Here is a 16,302-nt window from a genome sequence, read left to right as displayed (position 1 = left end):
TCAGGGGTGTCCAAACGTTACAACAACATACAAAAAATGTAAAAATGTGGCAAAATGTGGCATTTTGTCATCAGCCAAGTCCGTTAATTAATGAAAATAAACGAACATTAGCATTTTTGTGAGGAGGGTATAGCGTCATACATGAAAGGTTCTAGTTCATTTATAGTAATAATGATATTCAACCAAAAACCCTCTTGTTAAATTAACCTCAACGTAAAAAAGGTGCCATTTGTGTTTGTATATTTAAAAAAAACGACTTTCTTTCGTCTTCCCGACGCCATCAAATGTAAACAATGTAGGACTGCCATCTTGTGGCAAAGAAACCCGGAAGTGAACGTCTTCTTACCAAGACAATCCTTTGTAAAAGAGGTAAACTTACTGCCACGATGACATGATTAATGGCATCAGATCGTCGTTCGTGTTACGATAATGCAACAGTCTCACGGCTCGGTAAGAAACATTTCGACACCATATTGAGGGAAAGTACAACGGAGTCTCATTCTCCGTTGATGTATCGTGGTAGCAAGTTAGCTTGGATGCTAGCTTCCATTTATCGACCAGGAAGTAACGTCGAGCTTGTTTATGTGTAAAACCTGTTAAAATAGTCACAGTACGCCAACTGTAGATATAAATGCCCAGCTCGCAACTAGCCACATGTACGCCTTTTCTCCACAACAGATGCAGAACATTGACGGAAAGGAATGGTAACGTCCAAAGAGCCCGAGTTTGAACTCTAGCGGGTGAAGTCTATCCCACCATGTTGGTGACGGCATACCTTGCCATAGTGCTGCTGCTTCTCCTGTGTGTCGGTCTTGAGCTCACAGCCCGTCGTCTCACCCCGCCTCAGCCTGCCCAGACCGCCGCAGCCAACCCGGCCTTCCTGCGCTTCCAGAGAGTGTTCCTCCGGGCCTACCTTCTGGCTCTCTGGGCGGACTGGCTCCAGGGTCCTTACCTTTATAAGCTCTACCGCCATTACAGCTTTCTGGAGTCCCAGATAGCCATCATCTATGTGTGCGGCTTGGCCTCCTGTGTCCTGTTTGCTCCCTTTTCAGGCTGGCTCCCCCAAGTCCTGGGCCGCAGACATACGTGTCTGCTCTTTTGTCTTTGTTACTCAGCTTGCTGCCTCACCAAGCTATCCAGGGACTACTTTGTTTTGATTGTAGGTCGAATCCTGGGAGGACTGTCCACGTCCTTGCTCTCCACCACATTTGAGGCCTGGTATGTCCACCGGCATGTCAACGTTCACGATTTTCCCAAGGAGTGGATTCCCAGCACCTTCAACAAAGCTGCCACGTGGAACCATGGACTCGCTGTGGGAGCCGGCCTGGTTGCTAACTTGCTAGCAGAGTGGCTCCACTTGGGGCCGGTGGCCCCTTTCCTGGTGGCTGTGCCCTTTTTGATGTGCTGTGCCTGGGTGGTGTTAAGAGACTGGGGGAAAGAAGAAGCGGAAGAACACGAAGGTGATAAACAGACTCCTCTTCTTGGTGCTCCAAATGGAGGTTTGAGTCGCATGACCGCAAAGGCCCGGTTCTCACGCAGCTGCATCGACGGACTTCGTTGCTTGCTCTCAGACAAGCGAGTCATGCTCTTGGGTGGCGTGCAGGCTCTATTCGAAAGTGTCCTCTACATCTTTGTTTTCCTTTGGACACCAGTACTGGACCCTCACGGGCCTCCTCTGGGGATCGTGTTTTCCTGCCTAATGGCTGCCAGTATGGCGGGCTCCTTGATGTACCGCCTAGCTACCTCCTCGCATTATCGTCTACAGCCTGGCCATCTACTCTGTTTGGCTGTTTTGATGGCCTTCTTCTCTTTATACATGCTGACCTTCTCCACCGCGCCAGGACAGCCGAGACCTCATGAATCCTTCCTGGCGTTCCTGTTGCTGGAGCTGGCATGTGGACTTTACTTCCCCGCAATCAGCTTTCTCCAGAGCAGGGTGATTCCTGAGGAGAAGCGGGCGGGAGTGCTGGCCTGGTTCCGCCTACCTCTGCACCTTCTGGCCTGTCTGGGTCTGCTGGCGCTTCACGGTGAGGTGTCGGGGACAGGCGGAGGGGAGGGCGGCAGCGGTACCAGACACATGTTTGGAGGCTGTGCGGTCATGATGCTGGCGGCTTTGATGGCTGTCGTTAGTCTGTTCACGTTGGGCAGGAACGACTCGGACCTCAGACGGGAGGGCGCCAGGGGAGAGGGCGACATGTACTGAAGAAGCAAATCCTTTTTTCCCAACATGTTTGATCATTTCTTTGCGACCGAGAACAGTAGAAATCTAATTGGATTTTAGTTTTTTTTATGGTACTGCTTACTTTGCTTAGAAATTCTGGCCAAAGGTTAATGCTATTTAATTAGATTTTACATGGTGGATGTCTTGATGTTAATAAAAGCTGTATGATGTAACATTTTGGTCTCATATCATGAAAAAATTTAAAAAACTTCGCTTTGGTTCCAATTTTCTACAAGAAAAGCTCTGATAAAACATTCCACTGTTCTCAAATATCTTACTTTTTATTTTTCTACACAAAATAAGATGAAAAATAAATCAAGAATAAAGAAAATCAATCAATCAGTAATAAATAAATATAATAATAATATAAGGGCAAATAATAAAAACTTAAACCACATATAGTTGGTGGGACAAATTATTTTTTTCGGATTAAAATGAACAAAGCATTATTAGAGCCCTGTAGACATGACAAAACACGACTATAGTCACATTTATACTCTTTTTATTTACAACATATTGCGCAACTGCAGGGTCTTGAGACACATGCTAACTCGCAAACTAGAGAGCTAGCGACCTAAACGGTAGCCTCCAAGTTATTTCCTTTCAACTTAAATAGCCAAAAACTTACCACTTCCACACGGATAGGGAGGATAACTATTAATAGTTATTTAACCTTTAACATGAACATGAATCAAACGTAATCATTTTTTCTGGGTACATGATACCATACAGCATCCATATCTAACTTGCCCGGGCCGCACTGACATTAAACTTTCATATCAAGGCGGGGGCCTCAAAGTAGTGTCCTGCGGGCCACATTTGGCCCGCGGGCCGCGTGTTTGAGACCCCTGCTTTAAACTGAATGATGAATGATTGGTTTCAAATTTGACTAAAGTCGGCACATGTACCCTTGTCAATTAAAATCTGTTTGAGGTGGCCATCTGCCTCGACCAACTGAATTGCTAGAGAACCAGAAGTGAGCCGGGTGAAAAGTGCGTCCGTTTTGTGTTATAATTATAGTTTATGCTCAATATTTACTTGTGAGGTCACTGCAGAACTTTCCGCTCCGAACTCCTGTTGACTTCTCCCATCCACATGGTCTATTTGTCCCAAATGAGAGAGTGATTCAGTCCTAGCATCATCACGTGTGCTGCAGCTTCACCGAGATGCTGCTAGAACTTTGGTGTGTGGGCGAGGGAGGGGAACCGCGCACCCCCCTGCTGCTGCTGCTGCTGCTGTTGTTTTCACAATTGCGTCACAATTTGGTCAGAAGGTGTTGAAGATCCACTATCGTCTCCCTAGAGTTCAGCCAAGCGAGACATCTTAAAAAACGACGTGGTTCGACCGTATAGCATCCTAACCAGCATCATCATGACGCAGGCCAAGGTAGGAGGACATCACGAGCCAAATGTTTGGCCTAGAAAGTTGTGTAACCGCTTCTAATCTGGAACATACACTAACTCTGTGTGTGTTTTGGTTGTGTGTCAGTTGTCAAATAAGGCACATCTGCACATCAATCAAAATTATTATTATTATTATCTTTGCAAATGGATGCTGTTCATTAGAAGCTAGTGTTTCCCATATATTCATTAATGACCCAAATACATTAGATTAATGCTAATATATGTAGCACTACTATCCATTCTTTTTCTATGCTGCTTATCCTGGGTATGCTGGAGCCTATCCCAGCAGTCTGTTAAAGGCGCAGGTGAAGCGTCCTCCAATGATGTTGAGACGCTTAGAGAGTTCACTTGGGATGATCGGAACATCCGGAGGGTCTTCATACGTAAAGTAAGATGATGAGCTTATTAATAGAGACATTTTGCAATTACTGATGTTTAATTAATACTTTAATACTTTTATTAAAACTGACAATTCTAATTTTGCTGAAGGTGTACACCATCCTGATGATCCAGCTCTTGGTAACGCTTGCTGTTGTGTCTATTTTCACTTTCTGGTGAGTCAGCACTTTTTACCCGAGTGGACATCCTAAAAAAAAAAATCGACTTAGATTTGACTATTTATTTGTTTTCAGTGATCCGCTGAAAGACTACATTCAAAGCAACCCAGGATGGTACTGGGCTTCTTAGTAAGTAGCGTAATACGTGCAACTGGTCGACGCCCACCTCCATGTCGCTTTTCTCTCACCATATTTCTGTTGGGTAACAGCGGTGTCTTTTTCGTGACGTATTTGACTCTGTCTTGCTGCTCAGCACCAAGGTAAAGGTACCACCATCATGGCAAAGACTGACAAGTAAACATAAACTCATCATCTCATCATTCCAAATGCTAAAAAGTCTATTTTGTCATTTTTACAGGAGACGATTTCCATGGAATCTGATTCTTCTCGCCATCTTTGTAAGTCCAAGGCTTCTAAACATATTGTACATTATTGTTTATATTTAAATGAATGGTGCATTTGGCAGAAGTTATTATCCTTGAATGATTTGGAAACATCTCAACATCTCTAATTGTTATTTTAGGAGTTTAATTCAGACCAAAAGACTAGGGTTGGGCATCAACCCCTTTTTTTCTTTCCCTTTTCTGTGCATTCTAGCGTGAGAAAATGAGTTAATATGAGCTAGCTAACAATGCACGTCATGGGAAATACGTATTTTATGTGTTCCATTTACTTAACAAACTTAATATATCATATACTATATCAACCAAGCTACGGCGATACTGTCATTGTAGCAACTAACACGAAAAACGAGATTTATCTATCTTAAAATTCTCCACCTTCTGTATCTCTTCTCCCTGTAACCTCACTCTTCCACTTGGGTCCCTCTCATTCACACGAAAAACTAGATTAATCTATCTTAAATTTCTCCACCTTCTGTATCTCTTCTCCCTGGAACCTCACTCTTCCACTTGGGTCCCTCTCATTCACACGAAAAACTAGATTAATCTATCTTAAATTTCTCCACCTTCTGTATCTCTTCTCCCTGTAACCTCACTCTTCCACTTGGGTCCCTCTCATTCACACGAAAAACTAGATTGATCTATCTTAAAATTCTCCACCTTCTGTATCTCTTCTCCCTGTAACCTCACTCTTCCACTTGGGTCCCTCTCATTCACACGAAAAACTAGATTAATCTATCTTAAAATTCTCCACCTTTTGTATCGCTTCTCCCTGTAACCTCACTCTTCCACTTGGGTCCCTCTCATTCACACGAAAAACTAGATTTATCTATCTTAAAATTCTCCACCTTCTGTAACTCTTCTCCCTGTAACCTCACTCTTCCACTTGGGTCCCTCTCATTCACACGAAAAACGAGATTTATCTATCTTAAAATTCTCCACCTTCTGTATCTCTTCTCCCTGTAACCTCACTCTTCCACTTGGGTCCCTCTCATTCACACGAAAAACTAGATTAATCTATCTTAAAATTCTCCACCTTCTGTATCTCTTCTCCCTGTAACCTCACTCTTCCACTTGGGTCCCTCTCATTCACACGAAAAACAAGATTTATCTATCTTAAAATTCTCCACCTTTTGTATCGCTTCTCCCTGGAACCTCACTCTTCCACTTGGGTCCCTCTCATTCACACGAAAAACTAGATTAATCTATCTTAAAATTCTCCACCTTCTGTATCTCTTCTCCCTGTAACCTCACTCTTCCACTTGGGTCCCTCTCATTCACACGAAAAACTAGATTAATCTATCTTAAAATTCTCCACCTTCTGTATCTCTTCTCCCTGTAACCTCACTCTTCCACTTGGGTCCCTCTCATTCACACGAAAAACGAGATTTATCTATCTTAAAATTCTCCACCTTCTGTATCTCTTCTCCCTGGAACCTCACTCTTCCACTTGGGTCCCTCTCATTCACACGAAAAACTAGATTAATCTATCTTAAAATTCTCCACCTTTGTATCTCTTCTCCCTGTAACCTCACTCTTCCACTTGGGTCCCTCTCATTCACACGAAAAACTAGATTAATCTATCTTAAAATTATCCACCTTCTGTATCTCTTCTCCCTGTAACCTCACTCTTCCACTTGGGTCCCTCTCATTCACACGAAAAACGAGATTTATCTATCTTAAAATTCTCCACCTTCTGTATCTCTTCTCCCTGTAACCTCACTCTTCCACTTGGGTCCCTCTCATTCACACGAAAAACTAGATTAATCTATCTTAAATTTCTCCACCTTTCTGTATCTCTTCTCCCTGGAACCTCACTCTTCCACTTGGGTCCCTCTCATTCACACGAAAAACTAGATTAATCTATCTTAAATTTCTCCACCTTCTGTATCTCTTCTCCCTGGAACCTCACTCTTCCACTTGGGTCCCTCTCATTCACACAAAAAACGAGATTTATCTATCTTAAAATTCTCCATCTTCTGTATCTCTTCTCCCTGTAACCTCACTCTTCCACTTGGGTCCCTCTCATTCACACGAAAAACGAGATTTATCTATCTTAAAATTCTCCACCTTCTGTATCTCTTCTCCCTGTAACCTCACTCTTCCACTTGGGTCCCTCTCATTCACATACATATACATTGAAATAGGTTCATACAAAGTGAATAAAACTACGGTAAAACATTCACCACCGATTCGACTCACAAGCTCACTTTTGCCTGACGAGAAGCTCGATGTCTCCTGTCCGTTACAGACGCTCTCACTCATCTACATGACGGGGATGTTGTCCAGGTACTGGTTCCTCCTTCCTTTAATTTCCCAAAAGGTTTCTGACTTTGCTTTAAATCTCTCCAATCAGTTCATGAACAGCAATTTGTTGTTGTTTAGTGTGTACTCTCGTTATATTGTGTATTGTCGTCAAAGCTTCTACAACACCAAGTCAGTGATGATATGTTTGGGGATTACAACTGCAGTCTGTCTCCTGGTCACAATCTTGAGCTTCCAAACCAAGGTAACAAATGTAACTATTTTTAAGAGCTCCTCAGCACTCAGCGTTTAACTTCTATTGCCTGCCCTGTCTAGGTGGACGTCACGTCATACCAGGGTGTGCTCCTCATCTTCTGTATGGTCATGTTTATCTCTGGACTGGTACTTGCTGCAGTTCTTCCCTTCCTATATGTATGCACACCTATGTTCTCGACGCAGTGCTGGTTTTACGTGTGATTAAAATGTACCATCATATAGAATGTTGTTTACCTGTGTTATTTAGGTACCGTGGTTAGATACCACCTATGCCGTTTTGGGAGCCATATTATTTACCATGGTAAGGCCATGTATCACACATTATTACCAAGTAAGATATACACTTATGTGCATTGTCTTGTGTGCAGTTTTTGGCATTTGACACTCAGCTCCTCATGGGGAACAAGCGCTACACCATGAGCCCGGAGGAGTACATTTTTGCCACTCTCAGCATCTACCTGGATATCGTCTACATCTTCTCTTTCTTTCTACAAATTTTTGGAACAAGACAGGAGTAATAAAAAATGTTTTTGAGACTTGCATAACAGGGAGGCACCAATATGAATAATAATAATAATATATTTATAGCATTTTGGTGGATGTGGTGACATATCCTCTCTTTGCAAAGAAGATATTTTGTCTGATATGAATATTATTTTGACTCACTTGTGATACGTAGTAATTATACAGTACATACACATCTGTTGGTAACAAACAAGTATTGCACCACTCAATGCTATGGACGTGTTTGCTGTTAGATGGCATAACCAGGGCGCATTTTTACAGAATTTTAGTCATGAAAACTTTGATTCAGTGACTGGAAACACATATTGTGTATTGTAGTTGTTTTGGAAAAGGATTATTTTGACATAACATATTGTAATAATAAACATTTTAATGATTTGCTTAATACTCTTGAGTTCTGTTGAGTCTGATTATGTGGTCATTACAATAGTACCATTCTCAAAGGCTTACATTTTAGGGGGGAGGATTTTATCTTATAATTTTCAAGATTTTCCTTTATGAATCACTAGTTGTTGGGATCCGCTATTCCAGTTAAATATACCATATAGCAGACCAACAAAAGTGATAGATGAAGTGAAATGAAGTTTATAGGATTAACAGAAAGTGTGCACCCCACCAAAAAAATTGCTGAAAATCTTAAAAATGAACAGGGGTGCCCAAACTTTTTCATACCACTGTAGTGTTTATTTTTGTATGACAGAATCATATATTTTAGGAAGTGTGAGTGTGAAACATTACAGTTATTTGTAATGCAGCCTTGTATAGACAAAGTTGATGCAGTCGAGAGAAGAGTGAACACTCACTCTGCATGCACATTGTTGCATTGTATACATATTTGTCCATTGTATTGATTAGTTTTGTAATTTTGTATAGTTAACTGTACTCACTGTATTCCAATGCCAAGTCCAAAATGTGAGGCAGGCCTCCATTAAAAGGCACCAGAAGACTTAAGGGGAGGTGCTGCAGCTTGAGAAAATAAAGAACATATTTTTTTCCAAACCTTGTGATGCTACCTTCTGCTACGTCAGATGATTGTTTTGTATTTAATAACGTGGGGGGGCGGGGGGATACATATGCCTAATGACTGTTTGAGTAAGCTCTATATCAAAGCTGCTCCTTAACAAATAAGATAATTAAATGATTCTCCACAGAAATATTGCAGATAATCGTTTATAATTAATGTGTGTTTTTGTAGTGATTAAATCTTTTTTTCGGGACCAACGCCGGCAGCTGTGACGGCAACCAACCAGTAATATCTCGCCATACTAGTCCTCGAGTGGTCCAGCCGTCCAATCAAATCCTTCAATGGTGGAGCGTCGGGTTTCAGCCATGTTGTGGTTTTGAATGAGGAAGAAGCGGGAGATACTGCTCTACAACGAGTTTTTTTGACCGTTTAAAGTGTCGTTTACGACATGTAAACGCGCGGGTGTTGGGCGCAACGTGGTAGCCGTTTTTCCGATTGCATTGGTTGCGACTTAACGAATCCCCGTTGTAATCTAAACATACTTCTTTAAATTAGCCACGCCGCTAACAACGTTGGCTAGCAAGGCAGTTAGCATCGTGTGTAGGCAGGCTCGCTAATTCTCCGGTAACTAGCCAGCGGGGGGTGGGAAACCGTTTGAAATTAACCCAGTTTAATGCGCCCCGCTCGAATGACTCGCGTTAGCTTAATTGGTGTCGGCTCCCAAGACCGCTAGACGGCACACACTTGTAGCGATAGATTTGCGAACCAGCGGCGTTTATTAGCGCACTTTCAAACCATGCTGAATAAACTCTATGAATGGCTAGAGTCAGGCGTAGCCAATCTTCGCAATGGTGTTCCAGCTGCAGAGCCATCTCTTGCAGACCGACCACCCGGGGAGGAGCACGTCAGGAACAGAAGGAAAAGGCAACTTGAATGGTAACAGTCACACATTTTAGGAAACTTGAAGTCATTTAATGTGTCATTGTACTTGGAAAATTCATTCAACTGCCTTTTATGTGAGTTGTATTTTGACCAATTGTGTCAATTTTCTTTTTAAGTTTGGAAGACGGACAGGATGGATTAGCAATAAAGAAATCTCGAATGGGTAATTTCAATATCACCCTATTATCCATCATGGCTCATTTAATATGACTTGTTTACATGTGTACTTACTGTCTTGTCTCTCTTCAGGAGGGCTTATTGACACTGTCCTGATTACAGCAGAAGGGGTGAAGAATCGAAGCTTTGGTGTGGCGACATGGATGAAGAACAGTGTGAGCCCTACCTTCAGAAATGTACTACCTACCTCCTCTGGGCCTCCACTTGAACAACCTCAGCCACAGCCCTCAACATCAGCTGCAAGATGGACACCGATGCATGTAAGTAGAGCAACAGTTTTTAAACTTGTTACACCAACTATTACCTCAAAAATACACAGTTTAGCTTAAAATAGGTGGCTTGTACTCATGCGTGTTGTGGCTTATGTGGTAAGTGTAATATTGTATAAATTAATTAATATTCTGAAACTTTTAACATATTTGCATGATTTAATATATTTAAAATATAGCCTAGCATCAGTAGTACTCATACCACAGGTTGAGATTGAAGGAAGTGAATAATTTTCAGGCTCATACATATCAGAGTTGTTTATTCTGACATTGTGCGTATTTTATTTTCCAAAGAGCTCCAAAAGAAACTCATTGGATCAGACTTTTGCAGCTCCTTCGACAACGTTGGAGTGGAAAGCCTCTAAATCAGGTGAGTTAATTTTTAAAAAAATATTGTGATCACATTATTCATGCAACTTCTAGAAATGCTTGCTATTGAAAAATCTCTTTGGGTATTTTAAAGTTTGCAGACGGCAAGTGCACATCAGTCCTATGCATCGCGAAGTTCCAAAAATAAACGGGCATCCATGCAGCTTGCCATCGTCGATCACGTCAAAATGTCACCCCTCTGCGCGGCTTGGCCGGCCCATAAACTTCAGAACGTACGCCACACCAAGGTAATAGAAACATTTCAAGTACTCAAGTCCTTTTGCTGTGTACTTTCATTACGTTTTGGTTGTATAGTGTGCTAAGCGGGGTATCTACAACAAGCACCTCCAGCAGCAGCATGTACGAGAAGACCTTTCCAATCAAAGTAGTTCAAGGCCCGTCACACAGAACGTCATCGGGTCACGTGCATCACACCAAGCCATGCTGCACAGCACAAGAGGTAAGACGTTAGCACACTATCATAGCATCTTCATTATTTTTATTTATTGTTTTTACTCATGGCTAATTACATGCGTCCAGTCTGTTTGTTTAGAGGAGAAGGAGGTCTACAGGCAGCTTTTGAACGTGGTCTCAGGCGGTCAGTCGTCGTGTTTGCACAACGGCCGCTCGCATTCCATTGTGAGGTCACACCGAGATTTGTACGTATACATTTATATGGGTTACCGATGTGTATTGTTTCCTGTCAAACGTACAAACTGTTGTTTATGTTTTAATAATACCATCTTGTTGACATTTTTACCAGCACCAGCTTTCTGAGCACCAGCCGCAGACTGCTACAGTTTTCCTCCCCTGCTGGTTCAGCGGCAGGGGATACTTCAGAAGGACCAAGCAGTCCTCCCAGCTCCAGGGGGATTTCAAGCCAGAGCTCCAGCAACCTTCCCAGCCCAGAGGGGATCACCGGCAAACCGGGGAAACCAACCTGGTCTCGGGACCCGGACCTCAGCGCCATTAAACCGGCTCCCTTCGTGTCGGCTCCCTCCCCATCCGCGGTGGAGAACAACTCCTCTCAGGACACTCGGTCATCAGGTAAGTTCCTCACACACTTTTTTTTTTTTAAAGTACACTTTGTGATGAATTGTTGAATAATTGCAAATGTGTTTTTGCATTTGTCTTCTAGCTCATGATGGCGACTCTGTTATTATTGTAAATGAACAGAAGGGGAAGAAGCAAGACGGCTCAAGGTTAGATTTGTTTTCTGGCTTCAAAATATGATGTATATGAATAACTTTAGTATGTGTAAACAAGCATTTTATGACACATTTTATAGTGTATAGTGTGACTACACATGTAACTACAATTATTTAAACATACTTAAAGTTCTGTGTATCGTTTTATCTACAAAAACCGCACCTGTCTTCACAGCATGCCATGCTTCCAAGCCGAGTTGTGGATTAAAGAGCTGTAAGTACACAAGTTGATATCATTGATTCACTTCTCGAGGCCCATACATTCATAAAAATGTATACATGTGACCTCAGGACGAGTATGTATGATTCTCGGGCAAGAGAAAGACGAAGACTGATCGAAGAGCAGGAGGCTTTGGCTGCCCAGCTGCTGCGACAGGTAGCCAGGACGGCACCTTCACTCACGATGTGTGCTCATCGCTTTGGCTTCTACCGACCTCTGTTCTTTTGCGTGTGTAGCGCCTGTCTGAAGTGGGGCACCGAAGCACAGATGTGGAGGTCCATGTTCGAGTCCCTTTGGAGATGGAAATTCCTTTGACATTAGTTATACAAGAGCCTTTGGAAGATAAACCGGAATTCCCAGAACTCTCAAAGGTGTGATTACTCACGTGTAGAATTAAGATATTTGAACTTAATGTGTTGTAGTAATAAAATAAAATAAAAAGTGTATATACTTGTTATACTTGACATTTACCCTTTTTGTGTCCGTCTAAGGAAATGGAGGCTCAGGTGGACAAGGTGTTAAGACGCGGGAGTCCTGATGAAGTATTCAGCGAGGGATTTGGTCTTAGCCTGACCCGCAAAGACCTGCAGACTCTTAGTGGCCTCAACTGGCTAAATGATGAGGTGAGCACAAACTGATGCCCCTCATTAGTGACCAAAACATCTTATTGTTGGCCGCAAATGGTATGCCATTTATATACTGGTTGAAATTCATAGTAATGTTAATTTTTAAAATTCTAATTCTTATAATTAAGCAATTCATGGAGAAGTTCAGGCATTTGATCCGAAAAGAATTCTGATTGCAACATGCAACCTTTAATGACCCTTCTCTTAAACGAATCGCAATCGAGAACCATTAAGTATAGAACTGGAATCGTTCAAATTCAAACAATGCCCAACCCTAAATAACGATATACAATATGTAGCCTGATATTTTTCCCACAAAGTGAGTCAAATCCAAAGTTGTTTATATTAAAATAGTCCACCGTTCTCTTTTGGAATAAATATAGAAAAAGTAAAATATAATCTTGTTTATAACAAACATCTTGCCATGCTAAAATCAGCTAATACCAAAAGGACCAAGATATTAAATAAAGTATCCTTTTTTCTTTTTAATATGTCGGCAGCAACTCACAATACTTTACTTTCAATAGTATTTTTTTTTAGGTAAACATTTTTAAGACATAAGCATGTCTTTATTCCTTGAAATAGGTCCGATAAGCGGAACAAGCATCATAGGTCCCCTTTAAGGTGGTGAAAAAAACTTTTTAAAAGTACCTCCAATTCCTCCCTCTTTGAAGGTGATCAACTTCTACATGAACCTGCTGGTGGAGCGCAGCAAGAACCCCAAGATGCCCTCTGTCAACACATTCAGCACGTTCTTCTATCCCAAGCTCCGCAGCAGCGGCTACTCCGCCGTCTGCCGCTGGACCAAAAAGATGGACATTTTCTCCAAAGACATCCTCCTGGTTCCTGTCCACCTGAGGATGCATTGGTGCCTCTCTGTAAGTTCTACTAAAACGGTGCCAACCCTTGGCCGTGTTCTCCACCAAGCTCAGATGATCAAAGTCCTTTTTTTCTCAGGTGGTAGATTTCCGCAAAAAGGCTGTTACCTATTTCGATTCCATGGGAGGAAACAACGATGAAGCGTGCAAACTGTTGTTGTGAGTTTCATTGATTTGAAAAAGAATCCAGGTTTCATGTCGCTGAACTGTAAAGACTAACCCGGTGTGTCGTCTCCAGTGAATACCTGCAGCAGGAAAGCAAGGACAAAAAGGGGAGAGAACTGGACCCCACAGGATGGGTGCTATACAGCAAAAAGCGCAATGTAAGTTCCACGTATGGGGAGACTAGGAATACCCTAGGGACTAGTCCTCTAGTTCAGGGGTCTCAAACTCAATTTACCTGGGGGCCACTGGAGCTAGGGTCTGGGCGAGGCTGGGCCGCATCAGGTTTTACAAAAAAAAAAAAAAAAACGAATTTATTAAAAACAGAAAAATTAATAAACTTTGCTTTGGTTCCGATTTTTCTACAAGAAAAGCTCTGATAAAACATTCCACTGTTCTCAAATATCTTCATTTTTATTTTTCTACACAAAATAAGATCAAGAATAAAGAAAATCAATCAATCAGTAATAAATAAATAAATATAATAATAATAAAAACTTAAGAAAGCACATATAGTTGGTGGGTAGACAAATGATTTTTTTCATATTAAAATGAACAAAGCATTATTAGAGCCCTGTAGACATGACAAAACACGACTATAGTCACATTTATACTCTTTTTATTTACAACATATTGCGCAACTGCAGCGTCTTGAGACACATGCTAACTCGCAAACTAGAGAGCTAGCGACCTAAACGGTAGCCTTCAAGTTATTTCCTTTAAACTTAAATAGGCAAAAACTTACCACTTCCACACGGATAGGGAGGATAACTATTAACAGTTATTTAACCTTTAACATGAACATGAATCAAACGTAATCATTTTTTCTGGGTACATGATACCATACAGCATCCGTATCAAACTTTGCGCGGGGCCGCACTGACATTAAACTTTCATATCAAGGTGGGGGCCTCAAAGTAGTGTCCTGCCGGCCACATTTGGCCCGTGGGCCGTGTGTTTGAGACACATGCTAACTCGCAAACTAGAGAGCTAGCGACCTCAACGGTAGCCTTCAAGTTATTTCCTTTCAACTTAAATAGCCAAAAACTTACCACTTCCACACGGATAGGGAGGATAACTATTAACAGTTATTTAACCTTTAACATGAACATGAATCAAACGTAATAATTTTTTCTGGGTACATGATACCATACAGCATCCATATCAAACTAACATTAAACTTTCATATCAAGGTGGGGGCCTCAAGCAGGCCGCGTGTTTGAGACCCCTGCTCTACTTGCTTATTCAAAGGAAAACAGTCTTATGCTGGCTTCCAAGTGCAGTATGTTTGTTTGGCCACCAGGTGTCGCTGTAGGGTTGTAGTCTCTTGTTGGCTTGACAGAACTATTACTATGTACTGTGTGGACACTATTCTCTCTTAAAGGTTTTAAATCTGTGGCAAATTGGATCACTGACTCTCGGCTACCGACATTTATGTCCATCCTTTTTTCCAGGAAATCCCACAACAGATGAATGGGAGCGACTGTGGAATGTTCACATGCAAATATGCAGATTACATCACCAAAGATACGCCAATCACGTTCACACAGGTATTTCGTCTGCTGAGTTGTCATCCGATTGGCTCCCGAGTTACTCAGTTTTATCCTTTTTTCAGAAACAAATGCCGTATTTCCGAAGAAGGATGGTTTGGGAGTTAGTGAACCGTAAGCTGCTATGAAAGGGCTGCCCCAAGAAACACTTCCTAGCTTTGCAACGGCCTCGCAACACCAGCTCATCACATCAGGGACTCACGCTGCCAGTCGACCAGTCTTAGTGAACATTCGCCTGCAGGATGTTGCTGGAGCTCCGAGCACTCCCCCCCCCACCCACTCCGGTCCCCTGCCCCACTTTGGATTCGTCATTTTTGGATCTACGGTCTACGGAGCATACCTCAAACACTGCAGGATTTGTCAGGAAAGTCGTTTTCTTTCACCATATCTTGATGGGAGACTCGTGTTGGCACCCCAGGTAATGTTGGATACTCCCGGGTGGCAAAATGGGCAACGCCCACGTCAGTAGACTCTTCATGGCACCTTTTGTTTTTCGGGGCCAAATGACTTGTACATTGTTTTATCTTCTAATATGCACAATTAAAAGTTAAAAATGCATTATTTTTGTAATTGGATTAAAATGGACTAAAGTGTTTGAATTGTGACATTGCCATGCAGAGTGGGAGTGGATCCGAGTGGAAGTGACAGACTTGTTAATGTTCAAAGTCTATTTTACGTACAGGAATCTTCAGCAATTTTTGGCTATATTCACAATATTTTCAACTTTGTATATACTATTGGAACATTGTATTATACTTTATGTACTTCCTATTTTTATGTAGATTGAAGTCTGTTTTAGAAATAAATTTTCATTTATTGTTCTTGTTCTTCTGTTGCATGTTAAAAAGCACATCAACACGCAGGTGAAAACAAACCCCCTTGGTGGAGGCACACATTTATTTAAAAAAAAAAAAAGTTCATCAAAGTTAATAGCTGTTGGGGGGGGGGGGTGATGAGCTGCATCATGGCACAGATACACGATCATGAACTGAGATGATAGACACACAACAACCGCCGCCATATTTGACAAAAGTCGTGAAAAGCCGATGCATCCAAAAATGTGCAGCAATAATTCATCCGTCCCACTTGACCACCACGCAGCATCAGCAAAAGAATAGAGCGACAACTACGTACACCTGGCGGTACATATCGTTATCTCTACCTGTAGCCAATCACTTCCTGTCTTCTATCCTTCCAGCCAAATCTAAGGCATTGCTGTGAAGGCCATTTTCCTGAAAACGTCAAAGAAAAGCCGACATCACGAACACAAGACTTCCAATAGCGCATGGAGACGATGCATCATGTGACTC

At 42.0% G+C, this 16,302-nt stretch overlaps 3 protein-coding genes across 13 annotated transcripts; all 3 read left to right on the top strand.

The window, feature by feature from the left end:
- Nucleotides 1–148: 148 nt before the first annotated feature.
- Nucleotides 149–2,405, top strand: LOC131136565 (molybdate-anion transporter-like). The gene is made up of 2 exons (XM_058083568.1): nucleotides 149–450; nucleotides 679–2,405. The coding sequence occupies exon 2, from the start codon at nucleotides 758–760 to the stop codon at nucleotides 2,201–2,203; it is 1,446 nt and encodes a 481-aa protein (XP_057939551.1). The 5' UTR covers nucleotides 149–450; nucleotides 679–757; the 3' UTR covers nucleotides 2,204–2,405.
- Nucleotides 2,406–3,156: 751 nt separating this feature from the next.
- Nucleotides 3,157–7,949, top strand: LOC131137000 (protein lifeguard 2-like). Of its 10 annotated transcripts, none has more exons than XM_058084431.1 (10): nucleotides 3,157–3,607; nucleotides 3,911–4,012; nucleotides 4,114–4,178; nucleotides 4,257–4,310; nucleotides 4,391–4,441; nucleotides 4,540–4,579; nucleotides 6,834–7,091; nucleotides 7,163–7,258; nucleotides 7,350–7,403; nucleotides 7,471–7,949. In XM_058084431.1, the coding sequence occupies exons 1-10, from the start codon at nucleotides 3,593–3,595 to the stop codon at nucleotides 7,618–7,620; spliced, it is 885 nt and encodes a 294-aa protein (XP_057940414.1). In that variant the 5' UTR covers nucleotides 3,157–3,592; the 3' UTR covers nucleotides 7,621–7,949. The 10 variants fall into 10 exon arrangements, with proteins under 10 accessions (XP_057940414.1, XP_057940420.1, XP_057940417.1 ...); XM_058084437.1 differs by having other exon boundaries at nucleotides 3,901–4,012; XM_058084434.1 differs by having other exon boundaries at nucleotides 3,157–4,012; nucleotides 6,834–6,871; nucleotides 7,004–7,091.
- Nucleotides 7,950–8,903: 954 nt separating this feature from the next.
- LOC131137056 (sentrin-specific protease 1-like) lies at nucleotides 8,904–15,750 on the top strand. Of its 2 annotated transcripts, none has more exons than XM_058084575.1 (18): nucleotides 8,904–9,527; nucleotides 9,650–9,696; nucleotides 9,813–9,970; nucleotides 10,274–10,349; nucleotides 10,443–10,596; nucleotides 10,664–10,808; nucleotides 10,889–11,007; nucleotides 11,112–11,395; nucleotides 11,487–11,550; nucleotides 11,732–11,770; nucleotides 11,848–11,932; nucleotides 12,013–12,147; nucleotides 12,268–12,399; nucleotides 13,077–13,280; nucleotides 13,360–13,439; nucleotides 13,519–13,603; nucleotides 14,897–14,992; nucleotides 15,058–15,750. In XM_058084575.1, the coding sequence occupies exons 1-18, from the start codon at nucleotides 9,388–9,390 to the stop codon at nucleotides 15,118–15,120; spliced, it is 2,106 nt and encodes a 701-aa protein (XP_057940558.1). In that variant the 5' UTR covers nucleotides 8,904–9,387; the 3' UTR covers nucleotides 15,121–15,750. The 2 variants fall into 2 exon arrangements, with proteins under 2 accessions (XP_057940558.1, XP_057940557.1); XM_058084574.1 differs by having other exon boundaries at nucleotides 8,906–9,527; nucleotides 9,783–9,970.
- Nucleotides 15,751–16,302: the final 552 nt, after the last annotated feature.

The sequence above is a fragment of the Doryrhamphus excisus genome, chromosome 10, assembly GCF_030265055.1.
Source record: "Doryrhamphus excisus isolate RoL2022-K1 chromosome 10, RoL_Dexc_1.0, whole genome shotgun sequence".
NCBI lineage: Eukaryota > Metazoa > Chordata > Actinopteri > Syngnathiformes > Syngnathidae > Doryrhamphus > Doryrhamphus excisus.
Note: the sequence above shows the minus strand (reverse complement) of the source record. Positions and strands in the feature narration are given on the sequence as shown.